Here is a 20,261-nt window from a genome sequence, read left to right on the forward strand (position 1 = left end):
TTTCCCTTATATATAATATGACCAAAGTTTGACAAAATTCCACACTGTCAACATATTCACTGATTTATAGTCTGTTTAGGGATAACATGACAATAACACAACAGAGAGAAGCCTGACCCCTGGCACTTGCAAGCTCTCCGTAAAGTCTCGGTTGCATAAGAGGTTTGAGTCACCACCGTAGCGCTACACTAAGTTAAGACTTGCATTTTTAAGGGTGTTCTGAGACTCGGGTAAATATTTACAACATTCGGAACTGCATTTCGCACACATAAAAATGAAGAAGACAGTCTTGCAGGAATAAAATCTGTGAAACATGGACAAAGAATATATATTGAAATGTGTGGTTATGGTATCCCACACTGTTAGTCAGAGGTACAGTGTGTTTTGTACATTAACACCTTAACACAGACAAAAATATAAATACCCTCCATTTCATTCCATTGAATTCTGAATCAGCTGAGACTGTTTCATTAATAAATTACATTGTGAAATGTGAGGACTCTTTTTATTTTACGTTTATTTTATACAGGGGGAGTCTCACTGAGAGCAATGCTCTCATTTTCAGGAGTGCCCTGTTCACATTCACACACACACATTCACACCTGGAAGCTGACCAGTACAACCGCAGTCTGATCTGCTGGCCACTGAGCAGCTCCACTGGAGCAGTTGGGGTTAAGGGCCTTGCTCAAGGGCACCACAGTGGTGGTAATGAGGGAGGGGCTAAGCGCTGCCTTTTCACTTTCCCCAGTCCTGGGGATTGAACCGACGACCTTCCGGTCACGAGCTCGCTTCTCTAACCATTGGGCCACCACTGCCCACTCTAAAATGGGAGTCAGTCAGTCACATTTAGGGATCACACCTATGATAAAGAAATGTGCTACTGAGTCTCACCATGCAGCCGCACTACACTGCATTACCAGCAGGGAGAATTGGGCAGCTGACCTATTGTGCAAAATATGTGCCATTTCTTTGTACAAAACCGTATTCTTTTGACTCACAAAGTATCATAATCATAATTATGACACTTATCATAATAGGCACACCGTAAATGGTTAGGTCAATGTTGCAATAGAGAGCCAAAGTGAAACGTCACTTCCTGCTTTCTCCCTGTACCAGCGGTGTGAAAAATATGAATGGCGGTGGACGGAGAATAAGGTTACTTTTTTGATCCCGTTTGAATTGTGCCACAGGCTGCCAACGCTAATTTTGACAATTTAAAACGTAACTTTGCATGTCAAGAAAGTCGCAGTTTGTCGCCAAACTGTTGCACTAGAAGTTATAAATCAGAAAGACTACATGCACTGTTGCCTAAGTGACGTTACTTTCTCTACCGGCAAAGCTGAAGACCGGCGACATGCCACGAGCTTCCACAAGCGATGTAGTTTTTATACGAAACTACGTTTCAGTTTGACGACAAACGGTGACTTTCTTGACATGCAAAGTTATGTTTTAAATTGACAAAATTAGCGTTGGCACCCGTGGCACAATTCAAACGGGATAAAAAAAGTAACCTTATATTCTCCGTCCACCACCATTCATATTTTTTGCAGCGCTGGTACAGGGAGAAAGCAGGACGTGAGGTTTCACTTTGGCTCTCTATAGATAAGATGCCTCAAAACTAGGGGTGCACCGATCGATCGGCAAGCAATCTGTATCGGCCGATTTTGACCTCAAATATGCGATCGGCTGATTGCCGATATTTTGGCTGATTGCCGATATTTTTTTATATAAAAAAAAGTTTTTTTTTTTTTAAATAAAACAAAGCCCTATCACTAATCAGGCTTTCCAATGATATAAAATACAATGTCAATTGGTATTATTAAAGGGGAGAAATAATCAACCTAAAATAACGTTTCCAAACTTTCTTTGAGGAGTTTATATATCGGTGATCGGTGATCGGTAATCGGTGATCGGTCGATGATCGGTTGGGCAGATATTTCCCATAGGCGATCGGCAATCGGTGGCAAAAAACGTGATCGGTGCACCCCTACTCAAAACCATGGTGCTGCTAGGTGTCAGAGAAAACTAGCCTGGTTAAAACCATCCGGATCCGTGGTTCCGTGGATCCGTCTGGACTCAGTGCTGTGGCGGAAACCCACCAGGGTGTTCCGGCGGAAACGGTCTGTGCTTTTGTGCTCCAAAAAAACAATTCTGCTCTGAAAACAGGGCGTCATAGTAACATGAATAATAGTGATGTGCATCATCTAGCTATGTAGCTACAAAAAATAAAATTAACTAACACCATATAAAACCATTTTTCTATGGGGGACAAAGCGGAAACACTGCCGGAACACCCACCAGAAACACCAGTGGGGGCGGGTCTTAGGGAGGAAGACCATGCCCTGCCACAAATGTGCACCAGTCTCTCTCTCTCCTTTTAAAGAGAGACTGGTGACGTGAGGTTAAAGGGACAGCTCAACCTAAAATTCAAAATACATATTTTTCCTCTCACCTGTAGTGCTATTTATTATTTATTATTATTTATTTGTGTTAGTTGCCTGAGTTTTGGAGATATTTGCCGCAGAGGTGTCTGCCTTCTCTTGAATACAATGGAACTGGATGGCACTCGGCTTGTAGTGATCGGAGCACCAAAATAATACATTTGAAAAACTCAACAGCATTGTCTGTTTCCAGAAATCATGACCCGGTTACTCAAAATGATGCACAGACTTTGCAGTCTCATGTAGGAACTAGCTAGCAGCTAGTGGCTGTAGTTCGGTCAAAAGAAAATAGTTCCTCCATGAAACTGCTCATAACAAGGTCTGTGGATTATCTTGAGTAACAGGGTTGCAACAAAAACTTCACCACCTCAGCAAGCTAGCCAGTGCCACAGCCACAGATTGAGTTAGCACATCTGCAATTCTTCCCCATGCTGCCCTATTGGCTGCTCCACCCTCTGCCGATCTAGGGAGAGCCGAGACTAGCACCATGCTTCCTCTGACACATGCGCTGTCTCCAGCCGCTTCTTCTTTTCACCTGACAGGGGGAGCTTCAGCGGCAGGATGTGGCACGTGGGAGGATCACACTATTCCCACCAGTTCCCTTCACCCTGAACAGGCGCCCCGACCGACCAGAGGTGGCGCTAGTGGGAGCGACCAGGAGATATAGCCCTAATCTGGCTTCCCACCCGCAGACACAGATCGTGCCATATGGACGCCCGAATAAGCCAGAGGTAACAGGGGGGTGCGAACCTGCGACCCTCGTGTTGGTAGGCAGGGAATCTACCGCGACACTACCCGGACGCCCATGCTTGCAGAATGTTAACCCAGTATTCACCCAGTACCCAGAAGCAAGACTGAGGTGGGTCGGTGCTTGGGTCGGTAAGTCCATTGAAGCAAGCTCCTGCCTGGATCAAACGATGTGCTAACTCAACCTGTGGCTGTAGCACTGGCTAGCTTGCTGAGGTGGTGAAGTTTTTGTTGCAGCAACAGACAGGGATGAAAAGAGCAGCACACAAGCCTTATGCCAACAGCAAACCTCTTATAAGTCACTCCTTTATGACGGTATTATCATAGCAAAGCTAGGGCTGGGTATTGTTAGATTTTGCTTTTGTGTAGCGGTTCCGGTACCTTGATTTCAGTACCAGTGACAAATCATTATTTTTTAAGCACTTTTCATCAGGTAATCAATTTTATTGTAGGGACTACTAGTAAGGATGCAGGTATCGGGTGATGTAAGTCAAATATTTTTTCTTATGTATTGGTATCGGTCCGATGAGGAAACATAATAGTAATATTAATATTGGTTATATGTATCGGAAGAAATTTGCATATTGAGAGGAACCGATGATAAATCTATGATTTATGGGCTTTTCCAAATGCTTGGAAATAAAGACTTTTTTCAAGTTCACAGTGTTTGCAAAATGTGATTATCATACTGGACTATGTCCGTTGAATCAGGTCCGGACATTCCCCGGAGTTTTACCTTTTCATACAAGAGGCATTGTTTTGTCAAATTTATTTTCACACATGAGGAAATGTCCCGCGTGGTTTGGCGTAGTAGAGAGTGCAGGGGGGCACAGTGTACAGTACACTAGTGCGTGTACAGCACACTAGTGTCTCACCAACTCCAAGACATGCCTCTATGATATATTTTTTCAGCTATTTCCAATCCAGAAAAGATATCTGTCTCGCTCTCTTTCTCTCTCTCTCAGTCTGCGCGGAGCATTTTCTGGGTGTGAGGAGGGGGCGGGGCAGGGGCACTCGGGGGAAAGACACACACACACTGCAGGCAAGCAGCACACAGACTGACGCACACACAGCTAGTCGCAGTGAGAGAGAGAGAGAGAGAGAGAGAGAGAGAGATATGGCAGACACCAGAGAGAACGAGACGTCAAGTATCTTTGGTTATACTTAATTAGAGTCGATGCTGACAATGCTCGTTGTGACAAGTGCAACAAATTGTTTGCGTGTAAGCACACGGCCACTTGCTCGCTCTGGACAATTAGCCTGTTGTATTCAAACATGAGTCGCTCTGTGAGCAACACGGACATTGTGCTAGGGGGCGGGGCTTGGGTGGTTAAAATCCATTTGCCCGGCCGCAAGCTCACAACGGAAGAGACACATCACACCCCATCCGAGAGAAGTCTGCTTATATTTCTGATCATCGTGAGATGGCTCCCTATGGGACCAGACCCTCGCTGTGCCCTAGACAGAAGCACATTTATTATTTCTACACCAAATATCCCATATTTGGGGTTGGAGGAATAACATCTTTCTCCCTCCATCACTAGGGGCACTAGCGGCAGAGCGGGATAACGCCATTCTCTGCATTCCTCTCAGATCCACTTCACACTTGGTGCAGAGTCGAATTTGGTGCAATTTGGACACGCAATGCAACAGGTTCAAAATTAATCAATGTTGACTAAGCACCGTACCTCCGGGATGTGACCGTGAATGCAGCAAACACACTTTTCACTAAACGCTGTGTGGCGAGGCTTAAAAATATTGAATAAAATATGTGAAGTTTGCGGACGTAGGAGCCAAATCTGCCCATGGGAGAGAAAAAACAGCAGATATCTTAGTTGCAACTAGATTGAGCTAGCAAGTCAGTTTTGTGTTTGTGGTTAATTATTCAGTTTGGGAAATCCCACAATCTCTAGAAAGCATTCGGCTCAAATTGGCTAGCTGAGAGTCTACCGTACTTAAAAACAGCTGAGTCTACTTAACTGATGAAAACAGCTGAGAGTCTACTTAACAGATGAAAACAGCTGAGAGTCTACTTAACAGATGAAAACAGCTGAGTCTACTTAACTGATGAAAACAGCTGAGAGTCTACTTAACTGATGAAAACAGCTGAGAGTCTACTTAACTGATGAAAACAGCTGAGAGTCTACTTAACTGATGAAAACAGCTGAGAGTCTACTTAACTGATGAAAACAACAGCTGAGAGTCTACTTAACTGATGAAAACAGCTGAGAGTCTACTTAACTGATGAAAACAGCTGAGAGTCTACTTAACTGATGAAAACAGCTGAGTCTACTTAACAGATGAAAACAGCTGAGAGTCTACTTAACTGATGAAAACAGCTGAGAGTCTACTTAACAGATGAAAACAGCTGAGAGTCTACTTAACTGATGAAAACAGCTGAGAGTCTACTTAACTGATGAAAACAGCTGAGTCTACTTAACAGATGAAAACAGCTGAGTCTACTTAACTGATGAAAACAGCTGAGAGTCTACTTAACTGATGAAAACAGCTGAGTCTACTTAACTGATGAAAACAGCTGAGAGTCTACTTAACTGATGAAAACAGCACAGATGCAGTCTTTATTTTATGACAACCGTAACTTCTGCCATTCATTATATTTGCTACTTGCTACAACTTGTTAGCTTGGTAAAACCATACTGATCACATGAACTCACATTCTGTTTTGTTCTGTGGATCAGTCTGGCGTCCAGCCCGCCCACATCGATTTCAGTGGGCAGGAGTAAGCTACTTGCCTTGACAGACAACTCCTTCAGCCAATCAGTGTCGCCAAATCCAATCCTTAATCCACTCCTGAAGAACGGCGAAACCGCTCGTTGCTTCGGGAGCCGCCATACTGTTTTGCCCTGATTGGCCAGTTACATTGTCAACTAGGAGGCAGGTCCCTGATTGGTCCATGCACTGATCTGCAGAACTAAACAGAACGTGAGTTGACATGATCAGCACGGTTTACCAGGCTAACAACTTGACAACTCCTCCACTACAGGTTTCCCTTCTGCTCCGATCCAATCACCGTCACACACACACACCGCTCTCTCTCACATCACCACACACTCACTAAACCAGTGGTTCCCAACCTTAGGGTCACAACCCTAAGTGGGGTCGCCTGGAATTCAAATAGGGTCACCTGATTATTATTATTTTTTACACCACACACAATTTAATACTACCGAAGATGATTAGACAGACGCACAAACACACACACATACATATGGTGCAATTTGGACACGCAAAATCCTACTAGAATGAAGGAAACTCTGTCTGCCTGTCTATCCTTCTGAATCAATTTATCTCCCTAACGAGTTGGCCAATCAGAAGTTGCATGTGGGCATTGAGTATTGGCATAGGCAGGGACCGACAACGCCCATTTTTCCATTTCCCCACATTTAAGCTGTTTATGAGCACTTATGCCTTCGCCATGCTGGGGGGGGGGGGGGGAATTGCGGGTGGGACATGGCATCCTGGGAAAAAAGCGTACTGGTATATTCCCTACCTTTTCACATCACATAGCCTAACGATATCTCAAAATGCCACTAAGTGACTGAAACCCTAGCTGATTAACATGTAGGCATACAATTCACATTCATTTCAATTGTGAGATCATCAGTATGCTAACCATAATTAGCCAGAACAAGACCGGAGGTAGGAAGGATTTGCCTTCAAAATAAAAGCACTATCACTCTGTTGATCATCTGGGGGAGAAAAAAAACTTGCGCCATGTGCAAATCCCCGGCTATGACTAGTGTTCAATATTAATAAACTTTGAATGGAGCGGGCGAACAGCGCTCTGTGCAGCAGTGGGGTGAACGGGCACTGCACTCGTGTCTGCTTAAATCAGTGTACGCTCTTTTTAAGGAGGAATTTTAGAGTCAGTCAGTCAGTCATAGACTGGATGCAACTTGCAACTGCTTGCAACTACTTGCAACCAGCCCGTGCGACTTGACAAGCTGAATTGTTGGCGACGCCATCAGCCTGCTGGAGTCGAGATGAGAGGGGCCAGTTTACACCGCTGCAACGGTTTTGTCTCGTGAATCTTTGATGTAAACTGGGCTTAAATTATGTTCCCGTCCAACAACCGTCATGTCCTAAAATGCCAAACACCTGTGGTCACAGGCAGGCAACAGCCAAGTTGATCATTGTTTCATGATTCCCACAAGATTTGTCTTTTATTTAGTTGATTACAGTGTATAGTATATGTTTTACTTATTTTCATTAATAATGAGATTATATCGTTTTATTTGCTCAGTTTCAGTTAAACTGTCAACAGCGGTCATGGATTTGATGAGGATGATAAATAGAACTCGCTTTCTACTCACACCAACAGATTTGGATGGGCAGGATTTTCTGAGAATAATTCACGTCGTTTTAATTTGGTTTTAGATGCAATATTTTCCATATGTCTAGCTTCCTTAGTTTGCAAAGTTCACACCTTTGTTTCAGTTAGCCTGACTATAACATTGTTGCTTTCGTCATACAGTGCCACATTCTTACATAGATAGATAATAAGGTAAGATAAGTTAGATAATACCATCTCTTGCTATTACCTCAAACAAAGAGACAAAAGCACTCCAATCTCTCTATACGGTAGCTGAAAAACAGCAAATAAGTCCTTTACAGATAGGGGGGGGGGGGGGGTGGCTGCGTGGCGTCGTGCCAACTCTGTGCTAAAATGAAGAACAACATGCATGACATCACTGAACAACATGCATGACATCGCTGAACAACATGCATGACATCACTGGTGAACCCTGAACGACTCCTTCCTTCAAAGTCTGCTTTGTGCCGCCCTCCGTTTGTCTTCCTCTGCCACAGAATCAGACTAAAGCAACTAATCCTTGATGCCGCGAATGGAGTTACAAATTAGATTCATTCTCACACCTTGAGAAACGTGTTGAATAACTAAGCAACACTTTATATTATTGGCTACACAGCTAATATCATAATATATATATATATATATATATATATATATATAATACCCTGTAAACTGTTTGCTGTATCTAAACAGTGTATTCTGTTAGTCTTTTTTTTGCCCCCATTAGTTTTATACCTGTTGTATTACATAATGCCCAGGTTATGTGTTTATTCTGAACCAATATAACAAGAAGAATACTTTGTTTTAGTACATTAATAGAGTCCAGCGCGCTTCAGCCAGGTTTGGAATAAAAGGGTCCTGGTGCTCAACAGTGAAGGACAATATGCATAAAGTAATGTTTTACCTGGGCACTTCACACAGACTACCCGAAGTAAAGACACCGGAGCAGGCAGAAAAGAGTGCTCCGGTGTCTTTACTTCGGGTACTCTGTGTGAAGTGCCCAGGTAAAACATTACTTAATACTTTGTTTTACTTTGACATGTGAATGAAGACATTTATTGACAGAGAAGGTGCCCATCCCATAAAGGTTTTGAGACAAAAGTGGTATATGATGATGCTATGATGACAATGACGATAATGACAATGATGATGAAAATGACGACAATAATGGGCTGCATTCTGTTATCTCTTATCAGCAAGCTCTTATCCACAAGATTTTTACACTTTTGTTGTTGTGGTTGCTGATTTTAACAGATTTCCCAGATGTCTATTAGTTCCCCTCCCCCCCAGAAAATTGAGCAACAAATAAAGAAAGAAATAATAATAATAATAGTAATGTGTCAGGTGTGTGTGTGTGTGTGGGGGGGGGGGGGGGGGGGCTGGGGTAAGACTACAATATATAAATTGAAACCCCTAAATATTCACCTAACCCATAGCCCTGACATAAATACCTTGTTAGATTACAAGAAAAATCTAGTAGGCTATCTACGTAAAAGGTTTCAACTTTCCAACAGGATTCTGATGCAGCATTTTTTTAAGACGATGGTAAGATGTGTATTTTGGTTTTGTGTACCATGTGCTTTACTTGTTACTGTGGTCCAGATTATACCTACAAAAAGGCTGGAGCCTAAGTCCAACTCAAGTCCCTATATAGTCAAATAAGACTCAGACATCATGTTTCATTGTGTCAAGTCAAATCGCTAGTACAACGGAAGTCAAGTTGAGTCAAATATGACTGTGGAATTACAGGCAAAAAACTATTTTGACAAAATATACAAATATACAATGTCCACTGATAAGTATAATGTTAACTAAATTAATTATTATGATTCAGGATCAAAAAAATAGGGGGAGGAGGGGACGTCACATCGTATCACATGTCAAAGTCAAGTCTTGGCTCTCAAGAACACACGTCTATCTCAATTCCACCAAGCTTATTTCCTTCTCTTCCAGGAGATATCTCAGGTTGTGAAATTTGGGAGTCGAGTCATATTTGAAGCCACATCATGTGTCCTGTTGTCCACATCTCAACACTACTCACAAGGAATTTATTTATGGCCTCGATTATCCACAGTAATTGATGTTGATGCACGGTCCAGCACCTAGGCCTTTCGTATGTGATAGATCAGACGAAGCCAAATGGTATATATATATATATATATATATATATATATATATATATATATATATATATATATATATATATATATATATATATATATATATATATATATATATATACATACATACACCGGTACATACATACACACACACACACACACTATATATGAGGAAAACTGGATATGCATTTTTACAATATGTATCTAACATAGCACAAATGACACAAAAGCATTGTGCATGAAATAGGCTCCGAGTAAAGAACGGTTTTGTTTTTGAATACACTGTTGAGAAATTATGCAGACACAAATGCTAAATTTACACAAATTAAGGCAACCATTTGCATCAGCACTTAACTATTCACAACATGCACATAGATATTTTTGAATTGATATTAAGCTACTTGATATACTACAAGGTGTATTTCTTTACAAAAATTATGCAAAATGGTATAATTTAAAATATTTCAAGAAACTAGCATTAAATTAGTAGTGGACTTGTTTTCTCTGTGTATGTTTAAATGGACAGGTTTTAGAGGGCTTACATAGGGCCATACTATCTTAGATAAAAAAAAAAACATACTGAACATGGACTATAACACTGAATAATCCACCACCAATGTTGTCTTCTTGGTTGCTGTAGTCAGACAGGACTTCAACATTTGCTATGATGTTGCTGGTAGCAGCCTGGTATAATACCCACAGTACACCATGATCAACATAATGCAGTTAGGCAGATAGCCTACTCATATTTTCAGTAATCAAATTGATGAGAAACTTTTTAATGACCAAATTCCCACATTCCCACAAAATTACAAGATGACCGGACCTCCGGTCCACTGAAATACTGAGAAATGTGACAATACTGTAGCGGCAGCAAGATATATAGCCTACTGATGATGTCATCATGAGACCATGGATGGAACTTGGAAGAAGTAGGCAAGCCACTTTCTAGGTATATTGCATGTTAGTGTTTAAATGGTATTTAATTTGAACAACGTTAGGTCTTTACAACACACTGTTTGTGAATTTGTTGAAATTCTGGAAAAAATACATTTGAAAGTGAATTTGGAGGATGCCCTTGCTGGCTATTACACATGTATGCCTCTGGCATACATGTTTATAATACAATAATACAAATTATTTTTATTTGAATGTTATTGTAGAGTCTACAACATTCCAATAAAAATAATTTGTAAATTGCGTATTACCAACATGCTGCAATAGCCTGCACAGACACACACACACACACGCACGCACGTGTAATTTTGTGGTAAGAATTTGGTCAAATGATTATTGCAACTCACTCCGTATAAATTCGGACTATTTATTGTTGATCTGGTGTGAGGATGATATTAGATGATTGCAATGAATTACCACCCCCCACACACACGCACACACACACACGCACACACACACACACACACACACACACACACACACACACACACACACACACACACACACACACACACACACACACACACACACACACACACACACACACACACACACACACGTCTAATTTCTTTCTGTGGGGTACTTGTTTGTCTATGGGTCAGTAGTATCGCCTGTGCTTCATATATATGGCGCTGACTGTGAAATGTTTGTTTCCCTGCACTGCTGCACATGTTCTCTGAGCAGTGAATGGGCAGCGGGCCTGCAGGCTACTTTTGCAACTGGACAAACGACACCTGCAATGAAGACCTACCTGTTCTCTGGATATGCATGGTAATGACGGTCTGCGAGGCATTTTACAACTGCCATAATAGCTGGTCGACGTTTCCCCCAGAGAAACGCAACTGGACCTTCTCCTAGGTCTGATCACTGGGACCTTTTCCTCTGCGCTGGAAATCCCACTCGGCGTTTCCCTCGATGGGTAGTAATGGTCAAAACAAAGCCCCAACAGAGAGCCACAGAGCCCCGCGAAGCAAGCGAAGCAGGGTCTGAGCAGTGCAGGCAGACCACTCAAACTTGTGAAAGACACCAGCCACACAACGCTGGCAAAAACCAGTATGAGGATACTGTGTTTGAGTTTCAAAGTGGGGATCAGTGTAAGTAGACCCACACATCCCAACACGAATAACAACCTGCCCACCATTTGCATCTGGTGTTGGTCCTCTCCCCATTGCAAAAAGCGCAAAACCAAAAAATCCCCAAGGTAACACGACGCTGGTAGTGACAAGAGCCAGCACTTGTTACTTTCTTTCTTTTTCCTCCTCAGGTAAAACGTTAAAAAGAAGAATGCACATCCTATGCTGAATAAAGGACTGATGGATTGAGAGAAGCCCGACAAAAAAGTCCGCAAATCCCAAAGCGAGTCACTTTGCAAGCTCCTAGAAATAAGAAACGAAACTGCAAATATTACAAACGCGCCGATGTAGAGGGCAGAAATTTTAAACAACTTTGAATTCAGAATGTCTTCGTTGCAAAGCCTGCACACGTTGAACAAAAATCCCCTTTGATGGTCCTGTTTGAGAGGGGTGACGCAGCTCTTCACATAGCCGTTCCTGAAGCTCTCTGGGCTGTTTACACTTCCAGACCCGTCGTGGTGCCTTACTTTACTGTGCAAAACCTCTCCTTCCTCCCGTGCAGCCATGCTTCGACTGGAGTCCCTTGTATCCACACAAAAGTTTTCCTCTTCTGGTATTCACGCCGTGTTAACGCTCAACTACATGACAGCAAACGCACTCCATGGTCACTCAAACGTGCTCCAGCACTTGGACTAAAGAAAGAAGGTGAGATGTTGTTTTTACTGAAAGGGGGCTCTCTGTCGCCGCCTAGGTGCGACAGCTCGGACTGCAACAGGGCTTTTGCAGCACTCAACATTCAGGAGAGTTGGATAATTATGACAGCATTGTCGCTAATATATGAAATAAAATTGTTTTGTTCGCCATATGTAAGTAAAAAAAAATAACAATAATAATTAATATTAATATTAACATTAATAATTAACGTTAATATTAATATTGCTATTAATATTGTTAATATTTATATTTATATTAATACCAATCCTACTACTACTACTACTAATAATAATAAACTACATGCAGAAAGGTTCAGATGGGTAAAATAGTTTAAATGCAAATTATTTCATTTGAGTGAGGAACATTAGTGAGGAAAGCCAATTCACACAGGAAACACCTGAACCAATTAACCAAACAACCAATTAATTAACAGATTAATATATGATAGTGATATTTAAATAAAAATGAAATTGATCAAATGTACCGGGTCCACGTCCACTGCCAAGTTTGTGTCAATAACAGTGACTTTTATTTATTTAATTAATTATAGAGATTGTCAGTGACCGCACTAAAACGTTTCTGCCCTGCCCTGGTTTTTATTATCTCTCTCCTAGTCTGGGCACCTTCCACCCCGCTTTTTGTCATGGGGGCGTAAACCCCGGACCCAGAATTAACACCGGATGGCAATGCGCCTAACAACGTCTTTGTTGCCGTTAGCTTGACGCGGTGATGTTACCTAAACTAGAGTCAGTGGCGCCGGAACGAGTTTGCAATAAGGGGGACACAAATTTTTTTTTTTTTTTTTTTTTTTTTTTCTAATATTATTTTTTTTTTTTTTTTTTTTTTCGGCGCCCGTAAGGGCGCCGACGAAAAATTGACGTTTTTATGGACGTTTGGATGATTTTTAGCCATATTTAGATGAATATCTCATTTTAAATTAACATTAGGATTATACTGTAGTAATGTAATTATTCAGTATTTTTCCTTTTCTCACTCACTTGGTGACCTGCTCTCCCTTTAGGTAATTTTATAATTACACTACAACAGACAGCAACACAGGCAGAAACACTGAACTTATTATTATTATTATTATTATCACTTCGAAACACTGTGCAAAACTTGTCATCTCAACACAAAAATAAAATAACAATAACCGTATACGATTATAGCAGCAGCCAATGACAGTGAGTGCAGTACAGAGTCCAGGTCTGTCTGTCTCTCAGGTGTAATAATCCCACAATGATCATGGCTTTAACAAGTGTCACAGGCTGTGTAAACAGTGTAAAGTGGGCTCTCTGTAACTTGATCCCTGGGTCTGTCTGTCTCAGGTGTAATAATCCCACAATGATCACGGCTTTAACAAGCATCACAGGCTGTGTAAACAGTGTAAAGTGGGCTCTAAGCGTCAGGGGCAGTTGCCCCCTCAGATAAAAAAAAAAAAAAAAAAAAAAAAATTTTAGGGGGACCAAATTTTAAGGGGGACAAAATGTCCCCATGTCCCCCTTGTTCCGGCGCCAGTGAGTCTGATCAAAACAAAGCTAGCGTTACATAAAACAAAACGTTTATGCAATATGACATCTCCGCCACCACCGCCTGACACACCGGTCAAAACGGTGAAAGAGGATTCTGATACTTGGGTCAAATTGTCAAGTTAACGTGAAAGTTGACGAGCTAGAAACGCTGCCATCCGGTCTAGGGCAGGCTCTAGGCGGGAACCAGTAGGGTGACAAAATCAATTGTGGGCGGGAGCCAGGCTCTTTCTCGCCGAGAAGAGCCTGGTGACGCGAGGTTATCTCTCTCCAGTATCTGTGCTTCTTCTGCATGCATCAGTTGCTCTGGGATCGCCTGGTTGTCCTGGTGGAGGAGACCCGGGAAAAGTAGACGATTGTCGATTAAATTTACTGATTGGGATAACGTTACTGTGCGGCAGCTAACCGGTTAGCTTTAGCTAATTGACGAGTGATGGTAAGGTTATAGCATATTTGTAATTAACGCTACATTGGAAAGATAACAGGCACATGCAAACATATTATGAGACGCAGTACAACCTGAAAGGCGTATCGTGGCTGGCAAACGTCAATGTTTTAGCTAACGTGGTTAGCTATGCTAACCATCCCCAAAGCTAATGAGTAAGCAGTTGGCCAGCTTAGCTGCTAGCAAGTTTGAGATGCTGTAGAAACCTGTCTGAGCAAGTATCGAGTGTAACGTTACATTTTCAAAGTCAAAACAATGTAACGCTAACGTTAACATGTTTTCTAAGTCAAGTTTGAGTTCATGAATGCCGATTTATCAATGCCATATTTGTAATAACGTTGGGTACGTTATAAAGTTTAACTTTTTGTATTTATTTTGTCTCCCATTTAGTTTCGTAACCAGTACGACAACGATGTTACAGTTTGGAGTCCCCAGGTAAGCCAGCCTGAGGCAGACACACAACTATGCTATCTAGTATCGTCTTGTGTACCAAATTTGCCTTAGTTTCCCACATAGCGTATATGCACACATGCATGCCCACAAAGTAGGAATGGTATTGCTCAGTTATTGGGGTAAGACAATCAATGCTCTTCACTGATTCATGTGAGTCGTTCCAAGTTTAAAATAAAACAAAGTGCACTCAGTAGATTGCAGATCCCTGCCAGGCTGCGCTGTACCTAATCACATCAAATATTAATGGTGGTTACGTCTCTAGTCAGTCTGACTCTGAACTCGAGTGCACAGCTGATAGATAGTAGTTTGTAACACCATGCGCCTTTACACACAGGTGAGGCACAGGGACTAGGAAGGCTAATATATAGATATATGCACAAATTAAATTATTGACTGCCAAACTGAGAGTATGGAGAACATCTGCAAACTATGATCTATTTTCTCTACAGCTGTAGCCCCAACAGCGACTGGTTTCACCCATAGACTGTAAAATAGGTTTCACCTAAAACACACTGCAGATCATTGATTGATTGATTGACTGATCATTGCTCATTGGTTGATGGGCTGGATTTTGTCTGTCTGCAAAATTGGAACACAAAATGCAAAAATGTTGTACCGGACAACAGATTGGTTGTATTGACAGAGAGCATCTAATCATGTGACGTGATAGTCGGACGCTGGCTTGCTGTGACTGCCGCTCCGTCACTCTCAACACAACTGGTGCCTCAAATTGTCAAGACTGCTCTTCAACACAACTGCTAACAAAAACAAGCTACAATAAGTAGCTTGTCAAGTACCAGTATATCTATGTTTCCGAGTCGAGCCGCCCCAAGTAACTACCTAGCCTACTTGCGCCCCTACTGGCTGGAGTGAGGAGTCAACAGTCAGATGTACAGTAAATGCAGTCATTGTAATGGCGGCTTAAAACAATCAATAAAATAGGTTTTTCAAAAATTGTGAATCACTACGACCACGTGAGGTCGTTGAGCATACAGACATTAATAAGCACAAAAAATATGAGGCTGATTGGTCCAATATAATGCGAGATCAGCTGCAGACAGAGAGACAGACACACTTACACACGTGACCGAACACATCATCCCCTCCAGGCTTTCGCCTGATGGAGGTCATGATGGGGTCCTTTTGAGGGGCCTGTTTCCCCAAGTTCAGGGTTAGCTAATAGCTAATCATATCTCTTGTTTTCCAGGGGCGTATTCATCAGATTGAGTATGCAATGGAGGCAGTGAAGCAAGGCTCTGCAACAGTGGGCCTTAAATCTCGCAGTCATGCAGTCCTTGTTGCCTTGAAGGTACCTAACGTTAATTTTGGTTTGGCTAATTGTTCATACACATTTAAGTATATGGTTTAAGTATATGGTTTTAATAATACTGATGAAGGTCCTAGTGACCGAAACGTTTATTCAATAAATTTCTCCTAAAAAGGTGAGACAGTGTGCGGGAGCTTTTTTCTTTATAGTTTCATGTCTTTCCCCGACGCACCTGTCATATTCCCAGGTGTGCAGAGATCCTTTCTGCTAGTATATGGTTTTGCAAAACATTTATTTTGTGTGTTGAGTGGCATTGGCATCGGCTTTACTCTTCATTCCCACAGAGAGCTCAGTCAGAGTTGGCTGCCCATCAGAAGAAGATTCTGCATGTCGATAATCATGTTGGAATCTCCATTGCTGGCCTCACTGCTGATGCGAGGCTACTTTGGTAAGATTGCACAAATGTAATTCAACTATGTTATATGCTTCAGTATCATTGAGAGACACAAGCTAGCAATGCTTTCTGATACATTTCTTCCGAAGCAACTTCATGCGTCAGGAGTGCCTAGACTCCAGGTTTGTCTTCGACCAGCCTCTACCCGTGTCCCGCTTGGTGTCACTCATCGGGAGCAGTATCCTTTCACAGCCACATTTCATCTTGTCCACAATTTCTTTCCATTCATCTGTACACAAAATTGTCTTGCCACAATATTTTATTTTAGTAAGGGAATCAGGTATTATTATACTTGCTATGACCCGGGCTACCTTGACATGTTAAACAGAAACCCAAATACCTACACAGAGATATGGAAGGAGACCGTATGGTGTGGGGCTACTCATTGCCGGATATGATGTAAGTTGTTGCTTGTCTTCTATGTGCACGAATATTATTAGTTTTATCAGTGTTCTTATTATTAGTGGCCCTAAAGTTTGTTTCTGCTCCTCTCTCAGGATATGGGGCCACACATTTATCAGAGCTGCCCTTCTGCCAACTACTTTGACTGCAAGGCCATGTCGATAGGAGCCCGTTCCCAGTCCGCCCGTACCTACCTGGAGAGACACATGGATGCTTTCCTTGACTGTATGTCATTGGAGTCTTCTCTCAACCAACACACATTTAAGCTACTCACACTACTATCTTTGTACCTAGCAGGAACTTTTGCTCTGTAAATATTTTCAAAGTGCTTACTAACCTATTGGAAGTGGTCCATTTGATGTGATAGATAAAAGCATATCAATTTTAAAGAATTGCCCATCCCTCCCCCTAAGCGTGCGTTTCTTTGTTCCTTTAAGGTGATCTGAACGACCTGGTGCAACATGGTCTTCGTGGTCTGAGAGAAACTCTGCCCTCGGAGCAGGATCTCACCACAAAGGTAAATGAGAAACCAGTACATGAACAAATATTTCAAGACTAGAGAGTGGTAGGACATGTGTACCTAATCGTCATTGGCTGTCAACCATCCTTATCATGACCACTTCAATTTGAATATGCACATCCATCACCGTGTTCAATTGGACAAGTGATTGTTTTTTTTATGTTGGAGTCAATGTAGTCCATGGCGGTATTAGGTTTGCAAGGTACTGTGCAGTAACATCTTGAATTAATTAGCTGTTTTCAAAACGGTCATTCCTTTCAGAATGTGTCCATTGGGATTGTTGGCAAGGAAATGGAGTTCACAATCTATGATGATGATGATGTAGCCTCATACCTTGAAGGCCTTGAGGAGAGGCCACAGAGACGGGTAAGGAACTTAAAAGCAGAAAGATGAACAATTAGCATTTAGCCTGTCAGTGACCTGCAAAAGCTGGGTCATCATTATTGAACACAGTCTGTTAATGGTGTAACACTGGCACATTCACTTAGATTTATTTAGCTTGTCGTCATTGATAGAAAAAAATATGATGTTATGGAACTGCATGACAGAATTGTACAATTACTATTTTCTTTTTTTGGCGTGGGGGAGGGAGGTAAACTGTACAGATGACATATGGGTCAGTTGCGCTCAAATATTAAACAATTTGAATTATGCTAAAATGTTAACCAGATAATTATTTGCATTGCCCTATACTGCCGTATGACTGAAAAATTATTTGTATAAAAGATGTGTTTACTCTTGGGACTAAAAAAAAAAAAAAATGAATTTTGTGATTTTATCAAATCTCTGCCCTTGATCATGTTTCATGTGAAAGATTCACCGATTCAGTTTTAGTGGTAGGTAAAAATAGAAAAACAAAATACAGTATCCAGTAATCTCAATGTTGTTTGTTTGTCACCAGTTTTAGTTTTTTTAAACAAGGGATTGTTCATTTTTTTGTTAGATTAGGCTAGGCTAGGCTTTATTTTGGTAAAGGCTTGAAGTGAAAATGTGTAAATAATTAGAATGGAACAGAATGAGCGAGTTTCCATTCACTCGAGTCATTTAGGTTGTACTAACTGTCCACAGGAGGGTGCCGTGCACCTAGCCTAGGTAAACCCAGCCCCCACGTGACCTGCTCTCTCAGTTCCCAGTCACTAGCGACTGAGAGCAGGTCTGAGAGCAGGTCACGTGGGGGATGGGTTTACCCAGGCTACCGTGCACCATCAGAATGATTTCAGTTGGGATATGCTTGGCAGTGCATCATATTGATGTATTCATGGTCGCTGTGATTACTGATTCTGTTATTATGCCTCCACCAGCGATAGCCAGGCCGGAGGCACTATGGATTCGGGTTGTCCGTCCGTCCGATGTTCATTAACGCGATAACTGAGGAATGCCTTGATGGAATTTCATCAAATTTGCCTCAAACGTCGACTTGGACTCAAGGATGAACTGATTATATTTTGGTGGTCAAAGTTCAAGGTCACTGTGACCTCCCGAACGCCATTTTCAAGCTCTAACGCCATATCTCAGTAACACCTTGACCAAATTTCTTCACATTTGGATCAAACGTCAAAGTCTGGACAGACATGCATGTCGACTGCTGACTTGTTGGCGGAGGTATATATCCGTGGTGCGGTCGTTCTAGTTTTATATATATATATATATATATATATAATATATATATACTGTTGTATTTCATTGAGGCAGTGAATCCTTAAATTGTCTGTTTGCTTTTTATATTTTGAATTATGTGTTTATTTGTGACACAGGTGGCCCCGCCTGAAGAGGAGCCTGTAGCAGCGAGGCCAGACGAACCAATGGAGCTCTGAGCTGGAAGTCGTTGCCCACGTTGAAAATGTTAAAAACTCATGGTTTATAGTTTCTTCAAAACTTTCACTCGACTTATACTTAAAACGTTCATGTTAAAAACAAGATACTGAGTATTTATTAGTGGGTATTTGGTTTCCGTCATTTTATTTTCTAGCTGTACAATGTTAAAAAAAAAAAAAAAAAAAAATCTGAAAACTTGTCAAACCGTGAATAAAAAAAATTGCTTCAGTGATCACTACTCTCTCCCCATCAATATTAGGATCACCTTCCTGAAAGTGCTCTCTTCTGCCCCTGGGGACTCTAAAGGGACTCAAAAGTATTCCACAGGGAAGCTGGCCACTTGAATGCTTTCCATAATTGTCTCCAATTTATTGGTGTCGTGATTCCATTTCATCCAATAAATGCTCAACGTGATTGAGATCTGGTATTCACCAGATCTCAATCACGTTGAGCATTTAACAAGTTACTGAATGGGCTGATTTCCCTCCAAGTTTGTGTAAGCATTCCTTAATAATCCTAGCCTTGTGGCATAGATCATTATCCTGCTTAAAACACACACACACACAGATGGATAAAAGGCTTTCTAGGGAAGCCAGTCTGCATCTGGCATTGATGTTTGGAGATCCCATGGCATTCAAACTGTCCTAAAGTTGTATCAGGGGTGTTTGTCATGGAAATGGTACAATCAGCTTGTAATTTGGCATGATGAATGCATTTACTTGTTTGGTTTACTACATACCCAACATTACCATGATGATGAGGCAGCAGGTTTGCGAGTCAGCTGATTTACCGTACTTCCAATTCTCCGGTGTGTTTTTCCCCCTCTCCATTTCATCTTTAGTTTACCTTTTTGATAAAATAACCTTATAGGTCTAAGGCTGCCATATCCCATTCTTGTCAAGATACAACAAAATTATGACTTGGTATTTCCCAGATTCTGGACTAGACTGCTCATTGTTAGTTCGTGAGGAGACTTGATTAGAATAGTTAC

At 41.6% G+C, this 20,261-nt stretch overlaps 2 protein-coding genes across 2 annotated transcripts in view; one reads left to right on the forward strand and one right to left on the reverse strand.

Annotated features, from left to right (window-relative positions):
* Positions 1-12,237, reverse strand: part of pde3b (phosphodiesterase 3B) — a gene marked incomplete at its 5' end in the record, with an annotated part of 72,238 nt that extends 60,001 nt beyond the window's left edge. The window contains one exon of the mRNA XM_083650410.1: positions 11,350-12,237. Within this exon, the coding sequence (XP_083506536.1) occupies positions 11,350-12,237 (888 nt within the window). The remainder of the gene's footprint in view (positions 1-11,349) is intronic.
* A 2,034-nt stretch (positions 12,238-14,271) lies between these two features.
* On the forward strand, positions 14,272-19,502 carry LOC310789023 (proteasome subunit alpha type-1-like). The gene is made up of 10 exons (XM_083650629.1): positions 14,272-14,350; positions 14,750-14,794; positions 16,020-16,121; positions 16,424-16,527; positions 16,623-16,711; positions 16,862-16,932; positions 17,031-17,160; positions 17,373-17,452; positions 17,717-17,821; positions 19,210-19,502. Exons 1-10 carry the CDS (start codon positions 14,348-14,350, stop codon positions 19,267-19,269), a joined length of 789 nt encoding a protein of 262 aa, XP_083506755.1. The 5' UTR covers positions 14,272-14,347; the 3' UTR covers positions 19,270-19,502.
* The last annotated feature ends 759 nt before the right edge of the window (positions 19,503-20,261 follow it).

Source organism: Poromitra crassiceps, assembly GCF_964638095.1.
Source record: "Poromitra crassiceps genome assembly, chromosome: 14".
Taxonomy (NCBI): Eukaryota; Metazoa; Chordata; class Actinopteri; order Beryciformes; family Melamphaidae; genus Poromitra; species Poromitra crassiceps.